Source organism: Eschrichtius robustus, chromosome 10 (assembly GCF_028021215.1).
Source record: "Eschrichtius robustus isolate mEscRob2 chromosome 10, mEscRob2.pri, whole genome shotgun sequence".
In the NCBI taxonomy this organism is placed as follows: Eukaryota; Metazoa; Chordata; class Mammalia; order Artiodactyla; family Eschrichtiidae; genus Eschrichtius; species Eschrichtius robustus.
This window is the reverse complement of record NC_090833.1, coordinates 45,181,428-45,203,053: the sequence shown is the minus strand read 5'-3', so window position 1 is coordinate 45,203,053 and position 21,626 is coordinate 45,181,428. Positions and strand designations below refer to the sequence as shown.

Genomic DNA, 21,626 nt, shown 5'->3' with positions numbered 1-21,626 from the left:
TACCACTTTTCATGAGGCTCAAGGTGACTGTGAAGATGATTTTCCATTTACAGAGCAGTGGAAGCCACCTGAGCTCAATGTGCCTTCTACTGCAGCCACTATCATATTACAAAATCTCATAAAAGATGAAGGGAAAAAACAAGGTTACCCTGCCTTTTTATTCTGTAAACATTTTATAAGCAGGTAAAATGAGGATTTCCAATCACGGGGCTTACAAGCCACAGGTAACTCAAAGAGGGTGGGACTAGTAAATATTTAACAAAGGCAAAGAACACTATTTTAGTCATCATTCCCAAAGAACTAGAATTTCAGTGGCCTCACCATGCTACCTTTCATGAGCATACAGCTGTGATTTCTAAACTTCAAATGAATGTAAGGCCAAATGCTCAGCAGAATCTAAAAATAGAGTGGTCCCCCTAATTAAAATACTGCTCTCCTATTTTCCTTTCCTTTTAATTCTTTTCCCCCAGGGCAATGCTACCCAATCTTAATTTCATGGACCCGATTACCCTGGGGAATTTTCCATAGACCTCTCTTCCTCTATCTTTCACTGGCTGCTGTTTTGAACTTTGTTCTGCAAGTGGAACTTCCAAAGGGTTGTCAAGAACTCAGAATAATCAAACTCAAATCATTCCATTCTGCTGCCCATTATCTGTTCAAGCAAAAAGCCTGCAGGAGGAAAAAATTAACTGTTTGCATAATCTGAGCATGGAGTCCTGAAATATCCCAGTTACTATATTCACAGACACTTGGGGATAAGGAAGTCACACTATTTTGAATATTCAGTACTCAAAAGTTGTAAATTTTTTATCCAAACCCGGTGGAATGGATGTAGCACTAGATATTTCCCTGGTATCTATCCTCCCAGGAAGAGGAACAGGAGCATCAAAGATAAAACAGCAGAGTGAAATCTACCACAATATTAACAGTGGCTCCATCAGGGTAAACAAGTCATATCTCTAAATTTCAGTAAACAGTCCTCCAAGTACTGTTGCTTTAAAAAGAAAAATGTAATTAAAAATTGTACCTGTGAGGGTCTTTTGAGCTGGGTATGATTTTGTTACATTCTCTCTTGTCGAACACTCCTTCAATCCAGGATTTCTGGGACTGAATAGAAAAATGTCATTATTTTCATAGTCTCATTAAATGAGAACACAGTATAACCACAGTAGTCCAGGTAGGCAAGATATACTTAAATATAATAGACCCTAATTAAAATGCCAAGACCAGCCCCAAACCCCTAAGCATTTATTGGCTTCTATTACAGACAACATAGACACAAATAAGCCAATGTGAACACAAAAATATTCACAAAGTTAATTGGTCCACAATTTCATTTTAAGTGAAAGATCCCTAAATGCACAAAACTCTACCAAGGAAGTAAAGATATAGAGGAAGCATTCTCTTAATTCTGCCAAAAGTCACTTTTAAATCTTGTACCATAACCCTACAGAGTGAATATTAAGCTCTCAAACTTCAGAATTCTCACTTATAAAATCCCACTTTGGCTAAGATTTGACAGGAAGCTGGGAAGAGTGTCAGAGGAGAGATGTAACCTCAGCAAGATTCTGTAAACTAAAACTAATCTGGAGGATATGGAATGGAGAATATCACACGTGTGCCCTCAGAAGGGAACTTAACTGAGAAACTGATTTCCCATAAATGCCTGACTCACAGAAGACGAGACTTATTTCCTGACCAATAACCATATGCCAAGAATCTCTCTCCATCCTCAAGACAATGAATTTACTGCTTAGACACTGGCTGGACGTCCCCCTCTTTGCACTTCCTGCCCCAAACCCTCAACAGACTCGCCTGTAGCTTGCTACAGCATGCATTTCCCAAATTGCAATTCCTCTGCTATTCCTGAATAAACTCAATTTCTGATCATCCAAGCTTGCCTCAGTTTACCTCTTTATTTAGGGTGACAATTTGATACACATTGTATAAGCATGGCTTACCATTGGCTGAATTTCAAAATATCTGAATTCATTCTACAAATATTTTAAAATAGGCCTCCATATGGCATGCTGGGAATTCTATGGCAAATAAGACAAAGTTCTTACTCTGAAGGAACTTAGAATAAAAAGAAGGAAACGGATAACAAATTGATATCATTAAACTTCATGTGTAACATTTACCTATTAAAAATGGCTCCAGGGACTTCCACGGTGGTCCAGTGGGTAAGACTCCACACTCGCAATGCAGGGGGCCCAGGTTCAATCCCTGGTTAGGGAACCAGATCCTGCATGCGTGCTGCAACTGAGAGTCCGCATGCCACAACTGAGTCCGCATGCCGCAACTAAGACCCGGTGCAGCCATAATTAATTAATTAATTTTTAAAAAACAGCTCCAAAAAGGGTCCCTAATTTAGGAGCCCATGTATACAAATTAAGCAAGCTATGCTCAACCACTCCCTTCTTTTAAAAGGCTAGACAGCTGAGTCTAGTAGAACTATGTGGGCAAATTACTTTCTTCAGGCCTGTTTTCCCATCTATTAAAAAGGAGATAATAATAACAGTAATACCTCATTGGGCTACTGAAAGGAATTAAGGCTTAGATTTCTCCCTGGGACTTACTCGGGCTCAGTAAAGCTTAGTTATTATTATTGGTAATATCAAAGGTAAAAATTAGCTTTTTGGTTGGTAGCATGGGAACTTAACTTTGATGTATTTTTTTCATAGAAAAATACTTCCTGACCTCCAAATCTCCCTCCTAGAACCTCTCATATTACAAACAAATGACTTTTATGGGTCCATTTTCCCCCACTAGACTCCAGCTCCTACAGGCCCCATGCCAGTCATTTCTGTTGCCCCAGGGCCCAACCCAATGATTGTTGAATGAGCAACAAAATGAACACACTTAAAATAGAACTTCAAGAATCCATGTATACAATTTTCTCTCCAAGGGTGTAAACAGGAAACCTGTGCCATAACAAGAACATGGAAACTTTCCTCCTGCAACTCCCATATCTTATCTCAAAACTACAGGAAAAGAAAAGCAGGCTTAATTTGCAAGTGTTTCAAACAATTCTCAATTTAGAACTTTACTTTTTCCCTCTACCTCATAATGGTAGCCTTTGCAATATACTCTTCAGCACATATGGAAGAGGTCCCCCCGTGTTCAGTTCAACAGAGAACTATTAGGAACCATATGTTTGTTAGCTCTGATTCAATAGCCCAAATCTATTAAGGCCAAATACTCAACATGTGTTTGCCACTTGGAGCAGCACACTGTCGTTGACGGCAGAGAATATGTCATTTCTGCAACTATCATGACAGTCTTTACAGACTGGGTGTTTTTTATATACTGGGGCAGGAGAGTTGTGTTTTAAATGTGGTTGTTATTTGGGGAAGGGAAAGGCAGAGGATAAAGAAGGGAAATAGTGTTGGTCTCAGGCTGTGTTGGCACAAACAGTTTGCCTTACCCTAAAATATAATCAGATTTTACATACAAGCCCAGGACTGGGGAATAGCAAAGAAATGTCCAAAGACTAATCCTCTAATGGTAGCTATACATGAATTAATTCCTGATGTCACTGAAAGTATTTCTACACTGGGGCTTTTTAGGGTTTCCAGATAACAGAGTCTTTCTCAGGGGAATCTCTGAGAAGGAATAGTCTTACAGGCATTCCTTGATTTAAAAAAAAAAAAAAAAAAACCCTTCTAAATGTGCATGGATTTTTTTTTAACAGGGGACTGTGTGATTGGGGGTTGAAGGGCACACAGGTAACAAGTAATTTATTTTCTTTTTTAAAACCTTTTCATACTTAAAAAAAAAACTAACATTTAAAAAATACTTTTCCAGGTGAAACTACTTCCTTTTTATAGCCCCCACTCTATCTTATATACATCGCAGCACTCACAATGCTTAACTGCACCTATTCTGTTGTTTTTTTCTTAACATTATTGTAATCTACTTCAAGATAAGCATTAGTTTATTTATCATGGAATCTATAGCATGCAGGGAAGCACCAGGATGGATCAAATAGAGAAAATATTTTCAGACTCCAGACTGACATTTTTTATTTTCTCTATACAGTCCCTCCCTTGGAGCAAGGACCTCTTCAAACTGAGTGCCAGGCAGATGGATTTCCACAGCGCACGATCTGTTGGCTGGGGAAACTCATCAGTGCAAAGCCAGCCTGTATACTTCAAAGACTCAGCTCAGGGTCTCCTACAGGGTCTTGTCCACAATCTGAGGGATACCTTGGGGGACTCACTTGATCCAAGATTAAGAGTCTCAGGCAAAGGGCATCCAAACCTAAAATAACCCAAACCCAAGGATCTGGCTCGCCAACACTGCCACAAGTTGACCTCACTGGTTTTCCAGTAAATAATCTTTCCAGAAGGCAGCATTTAGGAGTACTTCATAAAGAACACAAAATAACCTTACATGTTTCCTTCTCTTTGGGTAGTTAGAGGTAAGCACTATTTGCTGGTAATGATTTCTTTTTTCTTTTTTCTTTTTTTTTTCTCTTGTAACATCTTTAATAGAATGTCAACTAAATAACTCACAATTCCCTAAAATGCCACTTCTTCTGTTTAGGTGAGAAATTTATATGAAATGTTCATATACTGCCTTGTTGAGCAAAAGCATTTAGAACTTCAGAATGACTGTTTAGATTATATAAACTCATGAGTACATGAGTAAAACATTTATGAATTCTCCACAGAGCCTAATGGGGAATTAGAAGAACTCAACAGTGACCTACTTAGTAGAGCATATCATGAAAGTTCAAACTAAAATGTCATACCCCATCCCTTAACTCCCCAGATTGGTGGAAGCCCTCTTTATGTTCGTCCAAAATCACAATTTCAAATGGCAATGAGAAGACATCCTTTCCTCTGTTTGTCACACATGCTTCAGCCTTATTCAGTATCCTAGGGAATTAAACTTGCAAACAAGATGTTTATAATTTCAGATCATGTGAAATCATTTTGATAAGAAGGGAAAAGGAAATGGGAGGTTTCCCTTATGGGTGTTCTTTACAACTGCCCGTGGAAAGTGAAATACAGAGTTTAACTGAATGCTGGGCCTATTTGTTGTATAACCACTCTAATCTATTAAGGTTTCCAAGTTAGATATACTCAATTTCCAATTTCCACCCAGCAAAATATCCACAAATATGTTATCCAAGTACACAGATGGTCTTCATTTATGCTACAAATATCTTGTTAAATTATCCAAAACTTTACTAGGACTACATCCAAGTGAACTACATAGTCTAAAAAACAATTTCTTGGAGTGAAGCTTCACTATTAGTGGAGCTATACTCAAATAACTGACTTTTAGAAAACCCACCATCCTCTGAGACAATAAAGCCTTTATTAGGAATTACAGGTTAAAGGCAATTTCATTTATGTCATCCACAGTAAGGTTTATTTATACAATGAAGACTACTTGTTTCATTTTCTAAGTGTAACACGGCAGAAAGAACAATGCTTCTTGAAATTCCATGCAGACACATACCACATATTTAACTTGGACAAATTCAAAATCTTTGCTAAAAGACTGAGAGAGGGCTTATCATATTGAGTGAAGTCAGTCAGACAAAGACAAAAATTATATGATATCACTTACATGGAGAATCTAAAAAAGATACAAATGAATTTTTTTACAAAATATAAATAGACTAACAGGCATAGAAAACAAACTTACGGTTACCAAAGGGGATAGCGGGGGGATGGGGAGAGGTGGGGAGGGATAAATTAGGAGTTTGGGATTAACAGACACACACTACTATATATAAAATAGGTAAATAACAAGGACCTACTATATAGCACAGGGAACTGTACTCAATATCTTGTAATAATCTATAATGGAAAAGAATCTGAAAAAGAATACATGCATATATGTATATGTGTGTGTGTGTATATATATATATATATATATATATATGGCTGAATCACTTTGCTGCACACTTGAAACTAATACAGCATTGTAAACTAACTATACTTCAATTTTTAAAAAGTGGAAAATAAAAAAGAATGAAAGAGGACTAGAAGAAGAAAGGTGAGAAGAAGATATAAAAGGTTGAAGTATGGGCAATATCAATGCCATTCCACATTCAGGAGTATAGTATGCCCAAGAGCAGCAGTTCTCAAACTTTTGGGGTTTAGGACTCCTTCACAGTCATTAAATTTACCAAGGACCTCCAGAAAGCTTTCACTTATAGAGTATAGCTACCAATATTTACGTATTCAAAATTAGAACTGGGACTTTTTAAAGTATTTACCCATTAGATAATTTTAAAATAATTATGGTAAACCTATTACATGTTAAAATAAATAACATATTTTTCATGAAAAATATTTTTAAAAGGTTTATGAGAAGAGCATTGTATTTTTGTCTGGCTTAAGACAGCTGGATTCTCATATCTGCTTCTGCATTCAATCTGTTACAAAGTGTTTTTGGTTGAAGTATATAAAAAGAATTGGCCTCACATAGACATGGAGTTGGAAAAAGGAAATAGTATTTTAATAGCCTTTTTAGATATTATGGATTTGTCATGTAACCTCAGGAAAACTCCACTGTATGCTCATGATAGAATGAGCAAAACAGGGAAATAATGTACCATTATAAAAATAATTTTGGGGGACTTCCCTGGTGGCACAGTTGTTAAGAATCCACCTGCCAGTGCAGGGGACACAGGTTCGATCCCTGGTCCAGGAAGATCCCACATGCCGCGGAGCAACTAAGCCCGTGAGCCACAGCTATGAGCCTGCGCTCTAGAGCCCGCGAGCCACAACTACTGAGCCCACGTTCCTAGAGGCTGTGCTCCTCAACAAGAGAAGCCACCGCAATGAGAAGCCCTCGCACGGCAACGAAGAGTAGTCCCCGCAACTAGAGAAAGCCCACGCACAGCAACGAGGACCCAATGCAGCCAAAAAAACCCAATAATAATAATTTGGGGACTTCCCTGGTGGTCCAGTGGGTAAGTCTCCGCACTCCCAATGCAGGGGGCCTGGGTTTGATCCCTGGTTGGGGAACTAGATCCCGCATGCATGCCGCAACTAAGAGTCCATGTGCTGCAACTGAGTCTGCGTGACGCAACTAAGAAGTCTGCATGCTGCAACGAAGATCCTGCGTGCCGCAACTAAGACCCAGCACAGCCAAAAATAAATAAATAAATAAATATTTTTTCAAAAGTAATAATTTTGATTTTGAGGACCTTTGAAAGGGTCTCAAAGATCCCAAGGAGTCCCCGGGGATACCACACATGAAAGACCACTGCCCCAAAGTGACCTCATAGGCACTAGGGTTGAGTGTGAGTGAGAGACAGGACCTACTGTTTCCTGGTTGGTCTCAGGTCCCACATGCATGTCTTAAGTCTGCCTATCTCATCTCAGTGATTGCACTGTAGTATTTCAACATCCCCTATTTAATCTGGTGCTCAACTGAAGAAAGTTCCAACATAGAGAAAAAGCAATTAGAGACCAAATCTTCACGTACTTCTCTTTCTAAGCAATGTAAGGGACTTTTGAAGGATAATTTTGACTGCATTCATTTTTAATTTAACAGCTGACTTTAGTGCCTACCACATCCCTCCTCCCAAAGATGTCATTGAAGCATGATAAGTGTGGTTATCAGCCCTCCAGAACCCATAGGCAGCATATATTCTATCAGTTTACCCATTCTTCCTTTAAAATATTGATATCGGGCTTCCCTCGTGGCGCAGTGGTTGAGAATCTGCCTGCCAATGCAGGGGACACGGGTTCGAGCCCTGGTCTGGGAAGATCCCACATGCCGCGGAGCAACTAGGCCCGTGAGCCACAACTACTGAGCCTGCGCGTCTGGAGTCTGTGCCCCGCAACAAGAGAGGCCGCGATAGTGAAAGGCCCGCGCACCGCGATGAAGAGTGGCCCCTGCTTGCCGCAACTAGAGAAAGCCTTCGCACGAAACGAAGACCCAACACAGCCAAAAATAAATAAATAAATAAATAAATAATCCTTCCCTCTACTTAAAAAAAAAAAAAAAATTGATACCGCCAAGAATAATAGCTTCATTCATTCATTCATTCATTCAAAATACTTTGATGGGCATATCATATGATTGTAATAAAAATAAATAAATAAAATTGTGTCCCAAAGACCAACACCAAAAGAGAAGAAACTATGTTTACTAATAGATACCAAGTATGGCACAAGAGCAAGCTGTGGGACTCCTTGAAAGTAGAAATCCCTTCTGTCTGCCAGTATTTGGGGAGTCTTCATGGAGGACACAAAACTTAGGAAAGTCCTTGAAAGATGACAAAGGTTTTGAAAGGTGGTTGATGAAATTCGGTGGTGGTTAGAAATGCAGAGATTTAGGCCTAGGGGAGGATTCAGAGGACAACGATGTTAAGGTATGGCAAAAGCCACAAAGTCACTGGGGAGCAGAGAACAGAGAAGGTAAAAGAGCCAGGAACCTCTGGGAGCATCTAAGCATAGCGTGTAGAAGAGTTCAGGGAATAAAAACAGAGAGTTACTAATCAGGATGGTAACATGATACCTGAAGATAAGAAGGGAGAAAGTTTTTCTCTTTAATAAAAATGTTTGCATTATTACAAAAATAGGTAGTTTCAAAGAAAAACTGAGAAGTGTTTAATACTGAAAACAAAGTAAGGAGGACAATTTTTGTCCATGACAAACAAATAGATTGAGAGAGAGTCAGGAAATAGTTTGTAAAACAGAGAAGAAAGCTAGCGTAAGATATCCTTGGGAGAAAGAAATAAAAACAGCCACTAGATCAACAAAGTAAAGCAAAAGCCAATGTTAACGTAGACTTTCATATATGCCAAGGGCTGGGCTAAATGCTTTACACGCTAGCTAAAGTAATATTCACAACTGTGAGATAAATACAGTGATTATCACCTCTACAGAGGAGGAGCAGTTTCTATCAAATACCAGCACCAGCATTCTTTTACACTATGTTCAATAGGCAAAGTTGAAAGAAAGTTTATCTTATGTTAAGAAAGTTTGAACCTTGTATGTAGATAAAGGAGAGTGAAGATGCAAGAGAGAGTAAAGATGACTTGAGACTTTGGGGGTGGGGAGCAGGGGAAAAAAATGGTATGAATAGCCAAGGAGGAAGGCTCAGCCTTGAAGAAAATGCTTCCTCTTCTGACAGACGCAAGGAGTGGAGTGGCAAACTTTCCCTTCTTGGTAATTTTGCCCCAGACCCTATAATCAATGTTCTATAGAAAGTCATAGACCATTTAGCTCTGATGGCTGCAAATCTCAGCATTCTCCTTTGCTCATCTTAACCAGAGAGAAAGGAAGGCAGGAGATACACGTGCAGTCACAGTGCCCCTTTCTATTACCAGCTCTCTACAGTACAACATCAGTACAGTACAGTATGTATTCTATGAACCACAAAGCATATGAAATGCTCTCTCCGTAGAGGATCCACCAAACTTAAAAGATAGACGGGGAACACCAATAGTATCCCACTGATCACCCTATGGAGAAACTGCCACACAATTTTCCAGGAATGTCCCTCATATACTAACCAAAAAATGTGTGCCCCAGGTTATGAGGGTCTGCAGACAACTAAACAGAGGGAATAGGAATTTACAGTAAAAAATAAGAGTAAATGTAATTGGAGATTAACGGGCAGTCAGGGCAAGGTATAGAGAAAGGAAAGGAAGCGGGGAGCAAGAGCAAGGTAAGTGTGTTTTCTTCTCTAGTCTGTAAGAAATCTCTATCAGCAAACTGGAGAAATACTGTTCTTCCTGGCTAATTCACCCCGGGGGTTGTTAAAATAATTTCCAGCCGTCCAGTTGTGCAGCTGTAAATTTTCATGAGCATTCCTTTAGCTACACTTAGGTACTCCACTTCCATTAAAAAAAATTAATTATAATTACTTTAGGTAAACATTTTACAACTGTGTGCCTAATTGCTACATAGCAAAAAACAAACAAAACAGATTTGCTATAATGTTATAATTGTTAAACTGCCACTCTTAGTTCTTTTACTCTAAGCCTGTACTCTATCATTCATGGAACATGTAAGCCAGGCCCCAGTAACTTTTTCTTAATAGGGAATTTTGCAAATGGTATAAAAGCCACCAGTACAACAGATAAGAAAGAAGAAAATGTTTTCTGCTCATACAAGCACATGGAAGTATTATGACTCTCCAGAACAGATAAACTATCCATTGTTTCCCTAAATATATTAAATCAAGGATCATCTTTGAGGATATCACACACTTGTTTCCACAGGATGCAATTTTGATAAATTCTTTTCCAAGAGTTTTCTACCGGTTATCAACTAAGAATATTCCCTCCCCTAAATCTTGTATATTAATATAAGATTTTAACCTTCATCTTTAGGATTTTTTAACTTAATTTTTTAAAAAATATCTTTGAGATGTTCAACTTAATTTAAAAGATAGAAATCGTAAAGATTTTTATCTTAATTTAAGCTGAGAGATTTAGGGTAGGGTACAGATCAGGTTGGTTTTTTTTCTTTGTCTCAGAAAAAAAAAAAAAAATCACATCCAGAACAAACAATTCCCCTAAAATTCAAGGAGGAAAAAGATGTTTTAATGGAATGAGGGTAGTCCAGTAAGTTGAGAATCAGAAGTCTGTCAGTGGGGTACCAAGAATTCTGTAACAGTTGTTGGCAGATATGAAATCTCATTTGCTAGGAAAAAATTTCCCAACTTCTGTTTCTGGCTGTTATACTTGATTTTCAAAGTTCCAGTGTTGTTGTTTAGAAACTGACTGTACTTTTGATGCAATTCAGGAAGGAAAAGGGAACATAGCTACTGCACAATGCCTTTCTCTAAGTCATTGAGAAGCCAAACGACACAACAGGTTTTCATTTTCACTGGGTTTTGATTATTAAGACATTTCTTCTGCATTTAATTTCTTCTGCTATTTTAAGATGAGAAGAAATATACTCTATCCATAAGGAAGAGACCATGAAATGACCTAAAAAGGCAATTCTAAAAGAGTGATTAAACAAAAGAAAAGCAGCTTTTTTCTTTAAAGAATGTGTTGCTCAAATGCTCACCTATTTTGTGATTGACTGTATTATAAAGAAGAATGTTCTAACTTAGTCACCTCCAGCTGCAAACTGAGGAAGACTCTCTCCCTTGACCAAACTTGAGTCAGGCTCTTTCTGACTTGAGTCCTCTTTCTAACTAGGACCCAAACTTGGGCTCTGTCCTTGGCCCATTTAGTCCATTTTTATCAAGAATCCTGCTGAGTTAATTTAGCAAAAATCTCCCATGCTTGCTATCTGATCACTCTACTCTGGCCCACCTTCAGCAAGAATCCTGTTGAGTTGGTTTAGCAAGAATCCCCCTAGCCTTGATGTTTCCTCTTGACCCTGTTCCATCCACTGACCCCATCCTGCTCCTTGGCAATAAATCTCCACTTTCCTCGTATTTGGAGTTGAGCCTGATCTCTCTTCCCTCCTGCAAAACCCACATTGCAGTCATTTTTTCTTGACTGGTCTTCCTTGCTATTTTAACAATGTCATGAAAAAATTTTCTTTAACAAAATCCACATGCCACACACAGACACACGAATCATTATCTGTGGGTCAGAGAATAAAACTGACAAAATACTGGGATTCCAATAATTCTCAGAAACTCTCTCCTGGCCTGAACCTTACAGAGCTCTTCCCTTCATTTAAACTGAAATGAAAGACTCTGACATCAAGGAGACCCCACAGAGAAGGGCCTCAGAGGTCCTCCTCTGGGTAAATGGCTCCTATTCCTTCATCTATCACCCTGCTTTTCACACTCAGTATTTGCTGAACCCGAACACCAGCCAGCAAGATGCACTTTCCATCTGAAATGTCTCCACTGAAAGAGTTGTTTCTCAGAATGTGGTTTCTCTTTCAAAGGCAGTGGCTGTAAGGGACTTCCCTAGCGGTCCAGTGGTTAAGACTCCACACTTCCAATGCAGGAGACGTAGGTTCGATCCCTGGTGAGGGAACTAAGATCCCACAGGCCATGCAGTGTGGCCAAAAAAAAAAAAAAGGTAGCATCTGTAAGCAGCTCAAGAAACCAAAACATGAGCCGGAGAGGCTTGCCTCTTTATTTCATCCAAGAACAAAGATCCAATCTGTAAAGACTTATGTCAATTCACTGACTCCCTCCTAGTTTGCCTTTCTTAAGGCTGTCTTAGGGAATTCCCTGGCGGTCCAGTGGTTAAGACTCCACGCTCTCACTGCCGAGAGGGCCTGGGTTCAATCCCTGGTTGGGGAACTAAGATCCTACAAGCCGTGCGGTATAGCCAAAAAAAAAAAAAAAAAAAAGACTGCCGTAAAGACTCTAGCTAATACTATAAAGCGTTTAAATCTTAAGACTTTGGACCCTCTTTGTTTTAATCCAACAATGTCTACTCACTTGACCTGATCACAGAGCAAAACTGCCTACTTGGAAACTGAGTTTCTCTAGACCAGATAAGGACAAAGATTGGGGGGTTTGTTTTTTGTTTGTTTGTTTTAAATCACTTTAAAGCAGACACTAACAGTGGTAACAAAGGTTAGACAGGATTAACTGATCCAGGCTAAGGATCTGTAAAGTACCCTCTGGACTTAAATCCTTCTGGGAGGAAAATTCTCTTTCCTAAGATTACAGATTCATTTTACAAAAAAACTCTTGGCTCTTTAAAAGATCAGTAGAGGAAAACTATGTTTTCCAGAAAGATGAAAGCTGTTTTCACATGCAAAGACCAACCTGCTCCACTATAAGCTAATAACCTGTTCTGTTCTATAAGATAATATAAACAGTGGGTAGCTTAGGCAGTTGGGTTACTGTAACAGAATACCATTGGCTGGGTGGCTTACACCGCAAACAGTTATTTCTCAACGTTCTAGAGGCTGGAAGTCCAAGATCAGGGTGCCCTCATGGTTGAGCTCTGGTGAGAACACTCTTCCTGGTTTACAAAGGCCACCTTCCTACTGTATCTCCACATAGCAGAGAGCACTCATCTCTCTTGTGTTTCTTCTTATAAGGACACTAATCCCATTCATGAGGGCTCCTCTCTCAAGACCTAATTACCTCCCAAAGGTTTCACCTCCAAATAGCATCACATTGTAGATTGGAACTTCAACATATGAACTTTGGGGGGGCACAAACATTTAGTCCACAGTAGCAACCTAAGAATTCATTCAGCACTTTCTATGCACCCACCTGCCCAACGCAAAGCACATTGTTTATACTAACTCTGCCCAAGAGCATGTGGGAAGTAGGTGCAGTTATTATCCGTTTTACAAATGAGGACTCGGAGTCAGAGAGGTTGAGTAATTTTTCCAAGAACACAATAGCTCATAAAAATAACACTAGGATTCAAACATAGGCAGTCAGATTCAAGTTCATGCCCTTAACAACTTCATTTCACCATCATTTACCCCCAGAATTTGCACCTGTATTAATCCTTGAAGCTGAATAGTGTTTTAGAGTTTACAAATCACATTCCTGAACATCTGATCCTCATACAAATCCCATGAGGTCCTTAATAGATAATAATGAGTGAGATCAAGCATATGAAGTGCCCAGAAAAATCTCCACTTTATACCACATCCTCTGTGGGTATCCTCAGACCCATAGAGAGATATCAAGAGGGTCAGGAATCCCTAGAAACTGTATAACAACTTTTGTGTGGATATGAAGATGGGCATTTCTCATAAGAAAATCTCAAGAGCTGGATCAAAAATAAGTGCCACACAAAGGGTCTGAATATACTCTTCTCCAAAGAAGGTATACAAATGACCAGTGAACACAGGAAAAGATTCTCAACATCATTAGTCATTAATCATTTAGATGCAAATCTAAACCACAATGAGATACCTCTTCACACCTACTAGGATGGCTATAATCAAAAGTTCAGACAATACAAAGTATTGGCTAGGATGGGGAGAAATTGGAACTCTCATAGATTGCTGGTGGGAATGTAAAATGGCGCAGCTGCTGTGGAAAACTGTCTGGAGGTCCCTCAAAAGGCTAAACATAGAATTACCATATGATCCAGCAAGTCCATTTCTAGGTGTCTACCCAAGAGAAATGAAAACATATGTCCACACAAAAACCTGTACACAAATGTTCATAGCAGTACAGACAAAGAAGCAAAAACAACAAAAATATCCATCAACTGATGAACGGACAAATAAGATGTGAGGTACCCACACAATGGAATATTATTCAGCAATACAAAGGAATGAAGTACTGATACATGCTATAACACATACCAGTACTTGAAAATGTTATGCTAAGTGAAAGAAATCAGTCACAAAGGCATACATATTGTATGAGTCTATTTACATAAAATGCCCAGAATAGGCAAATCTATAGAGGCAGAAAGTACATCAGTGGTTGCCTAGGGCTAGTGGAGAGGGAGGGATTAGGGATTAAGAGTTAAGGAGTGTGAGGGATGATGAGTAAGTTCTAAAATTGACTGTGGTGATGGATGCACAAATCTGTAAAGATAATAAAGTCATGAAATTGTATACTTTAAGCGGGTAAATTATATGATATGTGAATATATCTCAATAAACCCGCTAAAAAAATTTTAAGGGGGGAGTGGCACAGACAGAAAGAAAGAGAGAAAAGCCCAAAAATAAACCCATAAATAATTTGGGTTTAACCATAGTAGAAAACGAAATACAGATATACTTCTGCCCACAGGCAGAAAGCAGGCCACAAATGTGTTTTGTTCAGTCCATAAAAGTGTTTTCAAAAATCTTTGAAGCAACTAGTAAAATGTAAAAACCCAGGGGTTTCACATTCAAGAAAGAATCTATACATCTGCATTTTCCTCAACAAGGAAAGTTAAAAAAAATAAAATTTAATTTAAAAATAAATAAATAAATAAATAACCAGAATCTGGCAATACTAGGCTTGCATTCCAACTTTGCAACAATCTGCTAAGGCCAAGGGTGGGCAGCCATTTTTAGACAGAGCTTACACTGACCAGTAAGCCTGAGTGCCCAGCAGGTCAGGTTTCCACGCTACTTTGAGTTTTTGAGTCGATTATCTATTGCTTTTATCAGATTGTCAAAGGAATCTCTAACTCAAAGCACATTCAGAGCCCTTAGAAAGAAGTGGCCGGCAAATAGTGGCCATTTGCTTTATAGATAAGGAAACCAACCTAACTTGCCCGAGGCCAGGAGAGTGCGCAATCAGCAGTAAAACTACTTTTTCTGACTCTTGGTTTCTTTCATTACTCTTCTGGCCTCCCTGCTGATATTTCTAGAGAGTCTACAATTACCATATCCTGTTCCTTTTTCGGCAGCAACTGAGGGAAATTAGTGAGAAAGGAAAGAACTTGCTAGACATTCCAAAACGGCATATGATTTTCAGGCTCTATGACCTTCTAATCACAAGCAAATTTTTCCTGGACTTAAATCTCTCTGGTTTGTGTGGGCAACCTGAGCGGTCCTCCTGGCCCATAGCCCAAGGAAGATAAAGAGAATGTTAAACTCTCAGGACAGGGAAAGACTCCCAAGAGTGTGTTTTCTCCAAGGTTACCAGTAGCCCTGCTACAGAAAGCACAAGTTCCTAATAAACAGGAATGGTTCTTCCCCTGGGCCAGGTGGTTTGCTCATGTCAAAAATGACTATTTACAAGAAGCTCCGAGTGCACAATAGGCTAAGTGAGGAGAGAACTTTGGTTGCTCATCGTCATTCACCCCACTGGGCTTTGAGTCTGCCTGGAAAGAAATTCTATATGATGCCCACATATAGTTGGGAGAGGTGGAAGAATAAAGAACAACCCAATTCACCAGGCTGATCTCTCCAATCAAAACTCATAGCATATTTGCAATCCCGGGATATCTGACCCTTATCCGATCTTGGAGTGCTTCAAGATCCAGAGCCAGCAAATGGCAGAGGATCATTGCACATCAGGCCAGGTCGGGAAAGCAAATGCCAGCTGGGAAAATGCAGGAAAACCAGGGCTAGGGAAGGCACCTGTCTGTGCCATGGAGTAAAAGTCGTCTTTTCCAATCAAAACAGACCAAGAGGTTCTTGCAGAGGCACGTGCTTACGAAGCCTGAGAAATAATGAAACCTCTAAGGCAAACAAAATGACCACTTCTCACTGCTCCCAATTGTGTAACTCTGAAATAGTCTCAAAGTTTACCTGTGCTATAAACAACTTAGGAACCTTTTCCCCAGAGATATGGAAATGCCAACACTCGTGGAAAAAGGAAAAGCAGCATTGGGCTGTCCCCAACAAGGGGACACGCTAAAGGTTCTGGTGCCAAGTCCATCAGAAGAGTTTCCAGGGCAGTGTATTGTTACCCACTCCCCAAGCCCTGGAAAAACCATGATTTCAGGCAAAAGCTGAACCCAGCTGAAAGCAGGTTCAATCATGAATTCAAAGTATAGGACATAGCCCACTGTGGAATTTGTGTCAAAATTTTCTTATTTTTTTTAAATTGTGGTAAAATACACATCATGTACAATTTACTATCTTAGCCATTTTATAGTGTGCATTTTAGTATTACTAACTATATTTATATTTTTGTGCAATCAATCTCCAGAACTTTTTCATCTTGCAAAAATGGAACTTTATACCCATTAAACAACTTCTCATTTCCATGTCTGCTCAGGCTCTAGCAACCAACATTCTACTTTTTCTTTCTGTGCATTGAACTACTTTAGACACCTCATATAAATAGAACCATTCAATATTTGTCTTTTCATGACCAGCCATTTCACTTTGCATAATGTCCTCAAGGTTTATCCATGATGTTGCATATAACAGGATTTCCTTCCTTTTTAAGGCTGAATAATATTCCATTGTATGTATATATCACATTTGTTTATTCATAAAATCTATTTCTATATCTCAGGGATATGATTCTGTTGCTCTGGTGGTATACAAGTTATGGAGTTCAATTTGTAATGGTCACGATTTTATACAGAGGAAGAGACAGACAGACAGACAGACTTGATTGAATGATGTTTGTACTCCAGGAGAGGAAAAACAAGCTAACTAAAGCTGCAGCTGAGCTCAATTCCATCATCTAGAACCATCTCACTATCCCTCTTTACCTCAAAAATAAAAGTTTTGTTAACTGTATATTCCCAGGTCCTGGGAACAGGACTTAGCATACAGTTGACACTCAGTAAATATTTGTTGGCTGAGTGAATCTAGAAGAGTGATTGCTCAGAAAATGCTATATGCTTGATCTTGATTGATCCAGCTCATCTGAACATATGAGCCAAGAAAGGATCAATATGTATTGACATGGAAAGATGTCCAAGAACTATTTTTAAAGGAATCAGGTTGCATATCAATAAACAATATAATTCCCTTTATGTAAAAGCAAATGCACAAATCAAAACAATAAATACATACGTATATAATAATATACCTAAATAATATGCTACAAACCCAACGGTTTGAGTACCTCTGGATTGAAGGGCAATGAGGACAAAGGATAGAAAGGGAACTTTCTGTTTGAATTTCTATTTGTAGTGTTTTAATTATTTACCAAAAGAACTTATTTTTGTATTGTCAGTGGAACTTTTTTAAGGAAAAAAAGTCTGGAAGGATAATATGTCATAAGAATACATTGATTCATTCTCATGACATATAGCACAGGTAACTCTGCTCAATGTTATGTGGCAGCCTGGATGGGAGCGGAGTTTGGGGGAGAATGGATACATGTATATGTATGGCTAAGTCGCTTTGCTGTGCACCTGAAACTATCACAACATTGTTAATCGGCTATACTCCAATATAAAATTTAAAAAAATTTTTTTAAAAGAATATGTTGATTCAGTTTACCTTACGTGTACCCTTTCTCAGAGACCTACTGGAGAATGTGCTCCACCAAAACAATGGGAAATAATCAAGAAAGAAGAAGACATGGGATACAAGAAACAGGATCCAGCATAAGAGAGAGGCAAAGGGAATCTCCAAAATGATGGTAAAAAGAGAAGTAACAGCTGTGTATCCAACATCAAGGGCTACCATTCTGGACAGGCAAAGCAGGTCAAAGAGCAGTATTCAACAAGATAAAATTGACTGAAATAGCTGTTGCACTGGAAGATCTTGAGAGAAGATTTAGACAACTGGCAAAGAACCTGTGGTTAAATTAGTGAAAACTCCATAGAAAATTCTGCAAACACACACAGAAAGACAGCTCTAGGGGAAAACAACAGTAAGGAAGGGAAAGTAATCATGTAGCACATAATCCGGTTCTTAATAGTGGATAGGAAGGCATAGTAATGTTGACTGAACTAAATATTGACCTAAATAAAAATTATGAGTTAGCTACATTCTGAAGATAGATGGAAGGAACAGGAAGGATGCATGTGAGTGGCAGGTGAAGGAACTCAAAAGAAAGCTAAATACTCATATTCCACGCTGGAAAGTCAGTACATGATGACTAAACCTGAAAAATCAAGAGGGAGCAATATAAGCATTATTTAGAGACACAGGGAAGTACCAGCCAGCTAAAAGAGATGAACATGACTGCTCTTTCTGAAAAGAAGAAAATGATAGAGGTTCTGCTGTTTTTAGTAATGAACCTTATGGAGTTATTTGTCTCTGAACTATGTGTATATACAAGTTCAGTCAAACTAAGAAGTAAAAAAGAGAAAAATCACAACTGAGACCCACATCACAATACCTTACCTAACCATGTTTTGTTTTTTTGTTTTTTGTTTTTTGTAAACAGGAAAATAGTTGCTGTGTAGATTTCTGATGTGACACAAAGAAATAACAGTTACAGGTAGGATGGCCACTTTCGGTTCCAATACTGGATGATTCTACCAGAAGTGTGAAGGGAATCATTCTGAAAATGGTTGGGCTTTCCAGCCTATACGGAAAACCCATGATAAAAAACCCAGGGCGAAAGAAAAAGAGGCAAGACATATTTCAGGTCCAATATTTACCAAATGCTTGAGTTTTGTCATAGAAGTCCTGCCAAAAAAACTTAGCTATGATAGAGAATTGTAAATGGGCAAGATAAGACCAAAATTTGTGGCAAATCGCCAATATTCTGCCTGGGTCTTTCCCTCTCCTCTGGGGTACAATCAACTCAACATGTTATTCACACCCTTGTCTATTAAAGCAAGTTTAATACTTTCTGAGGGTACTAATCCCCAATTTTGGCCCCAAAAAGTAGGTTCCTGCTGGGTTCCATCTCAAATGATTTTCAACCCCCTGACCCCGTGGTGGTGGTGGTGAGGGATACCTAAGAAACAGCCAGGTTCTCACCAAACCCAGGTGTCAGTCAGGCCAGAGTATCTAATGCTTTATCAGTTATGGAAGAATCCAAAGCAAATGAAAAATCAAACACCAAAATTTGTACACAGGGAAAAAGAAACTGAAGAACTCAGTTCCCACGTTGGTAGTTAATAATGAACCACCCTCTCCCTAGGAACAAATGCTCAAAATCCTGTGTATGATATCCATATTCTCAGTGTTTTAAAGCACTTGCCTGGGTTCCAATCCTAACTCTGTTCTTCTCCCTCAGCTTCATTTTCCTTTCCTGTTAACCGGTGGGGTGGGATTGGGTGGGTGGTGATACTCAGATCTCATTGGATTATTGCCTGGATGAAATAATAACAACCAAACTTTTGCAATCTGCTAAATATGTTACGCATTATTCTAAGTGCATTGCATATATAGCATCTCATTTAATGTTTAAATTATAACTATTATCCCATTTTCCAGATGAGGAAGCCAAAGCACAGAGGTTCAGTAACTTGCTCAAGATGGTAGCTAGTGGTGGAGCAAGGAGGCTAATTCAGGTGATCTGGCTCCAAAGAAAGTACCAACAACCAGACCATGCCGAAACGCAAGAAATAAAATGTGCACCATAAATGGTACTTATTCACACACCACGTGTGCCAGTCCAAAAAATAGGTTAAGTGACAGGCAGTTTGAGGTTTGGCAGCCTTACAAGAGACCAAGGCATGACCAGGGCCTCCACTCCTCTCCCTAACTCCCCAAGCTCCCCAGAACTTCCCATCGCGCTTGGGACTTAAGGCTTCGTGGACTTAAGGCGGCGAGTCCTGGTGGCTGGAGGTAGAGGGTGGAGCGGAGGCGGGGGAAGGTGGTTGGGACGCCGGCGTTTACCTTGACCTGCACTCTCATCGCTCCGGGAGTCCGGGGCGCGGCGCGCGGGGACGCGCAGAGGCGCCCAGAGCGGCCTGGGCACTTCTCCCGCCGCCACCGAGAGCCGCGCCGACGTCCCGTCCCCTAGATCTCCGCCGCCCAGATGTGGCCCTCCGCTCCGGACCGAGCCTTCTCTCCTACCCACTGCCGACTCACGCCACGTCCGGTCTCTTCCGCCACCGACCCGGAGCGGAACCACAGAGCTGCCTCCTCTCCCGGGACGTGTCCCCACCGCCCTAAGCAGAATCCCCCGCCCCGTTAGGTTTCCGCTCGGATACCACCTCCGCGCTGGCCCCATTCCAGCTCCGGCAACCGGGCTGTGGGGCGTGCCCTTAAGTAAGTGTCCTACGGTAGCCGAACCCTCAGATATGTTAATCAGACCCGTGTGGAGACCACAGGACTTGAGCGCAGGTATTTCGTAAATCCCAGCTATGCCAGATCCTAGTTAGATATCTTGTGGCTGGCCTCACCTAAAGCACCCAGGGCCCTGGGCTCAGATCTGGTAAACCGCCTAAGACGCTCTGCCCCGCCGGCTGGCAGCCCACCGTACCTGTAAGCGCTCCTCCGCAGAGCGAGCTGTCATCCTGGACTTGCAGACCCGCCGCCAAAGCCTTGTCTGAGCTTCTGACTTGTGGAGTCAGATCTGGGCTCCACCTCCGCACGCTGCCTTTTACAGCCCTACAGATTTGTCACAATACCTTTTGGCCTCAGTTACCTCCCGTGTAGAAAGGAGGTGATTCCGACCTTACCTGGATCAAAGAGTAGAGGAAGGGTCAAATGGGATTTTCATCACCATCACAGACGTATTTAATTGTACTGTTATTGTTGAGTCAGTGTGGTGCGGGGAGGACACAGGAGGTTTAACCTAACAACCAGCAGTTTACTACCTGGGAGTTACTGGGTGTTAGGTGACCCCTCTGGGCCTGGGTTTATCTACACAGTGGGAAGGATAGCGAATAAATCCCCTTTCCTCAGAGGCTATACTGAAATCCATAAAATACGATCAAAAGCTTTGTGATTTCTGTTATTTTCGGTGGGCTGCTCTGGCTAGTCGGTCTTGATTAAGGCTGTGGTCAGTTACTATGGGTGAATCCCAGCATGCTGGCAGAGGTGATGCTCACTTATTACAAGTGTTGTAATTAACAATGCTAGCCATTCATCCCTAACTGACTTCAAATTAGGACCACCTATCCTTTTAGTCCATTCTGGACTTCTGCCCAGTGAGCTCACATTTGCTGACACTTTTTTCAGCCTGATTTCTTAATGTGGTTTTAATTTTTCTTTGTTAGAAAACTTGAACATCTCATATATGTATTAACATTTTGTCGTTGTTTGTTTTTCTATTAATGCATTTAATCTCATTCTCCTTGACCCAGCTCCCTCAAAATGTTAATGATCTGTGAGCAGTTAACAGATTCAGAAGCCCCCCTAAGGCAAGTAAGCACCTCTTGATTGGTGTTTCTCCATACATCTCCCTTGTTAGGTCTGTCACAGCACTAGAGACTGGGAGCTCTCAGAAATCTGCAGACCCACCAAGAAGACGTTTGGAAC

The 21,626-nt window shown here is 40.1% G+C and overlaps 1 protein-coding gene across 1 annotated transcript in view; it reads right to left on the bottom strand.

Moving 5' to 3' along the window:
• TRPM6 (transient receptor potential cation channel subfamily M member 6) overlaps positions 1–20,373 on the bottom strand; it is a 139,111-nt gene extending 118,738 nt beyond the window's left edge. Inside the window, 3 exon segments of the mRNA XM_068553856.1 lie at positions 1,028–1,107; positions 20,037–20,114; positions 20,116–20,373. Of these exon segments, the coding sequence (XP_068409957.1) occupies positions 1,028–1,107; positions 20,037–20,114; positions 20,116–20,373 (416 nt within the window).
• Positions 20,374–21,626: the final 1,253 nt, after the last annotated feature.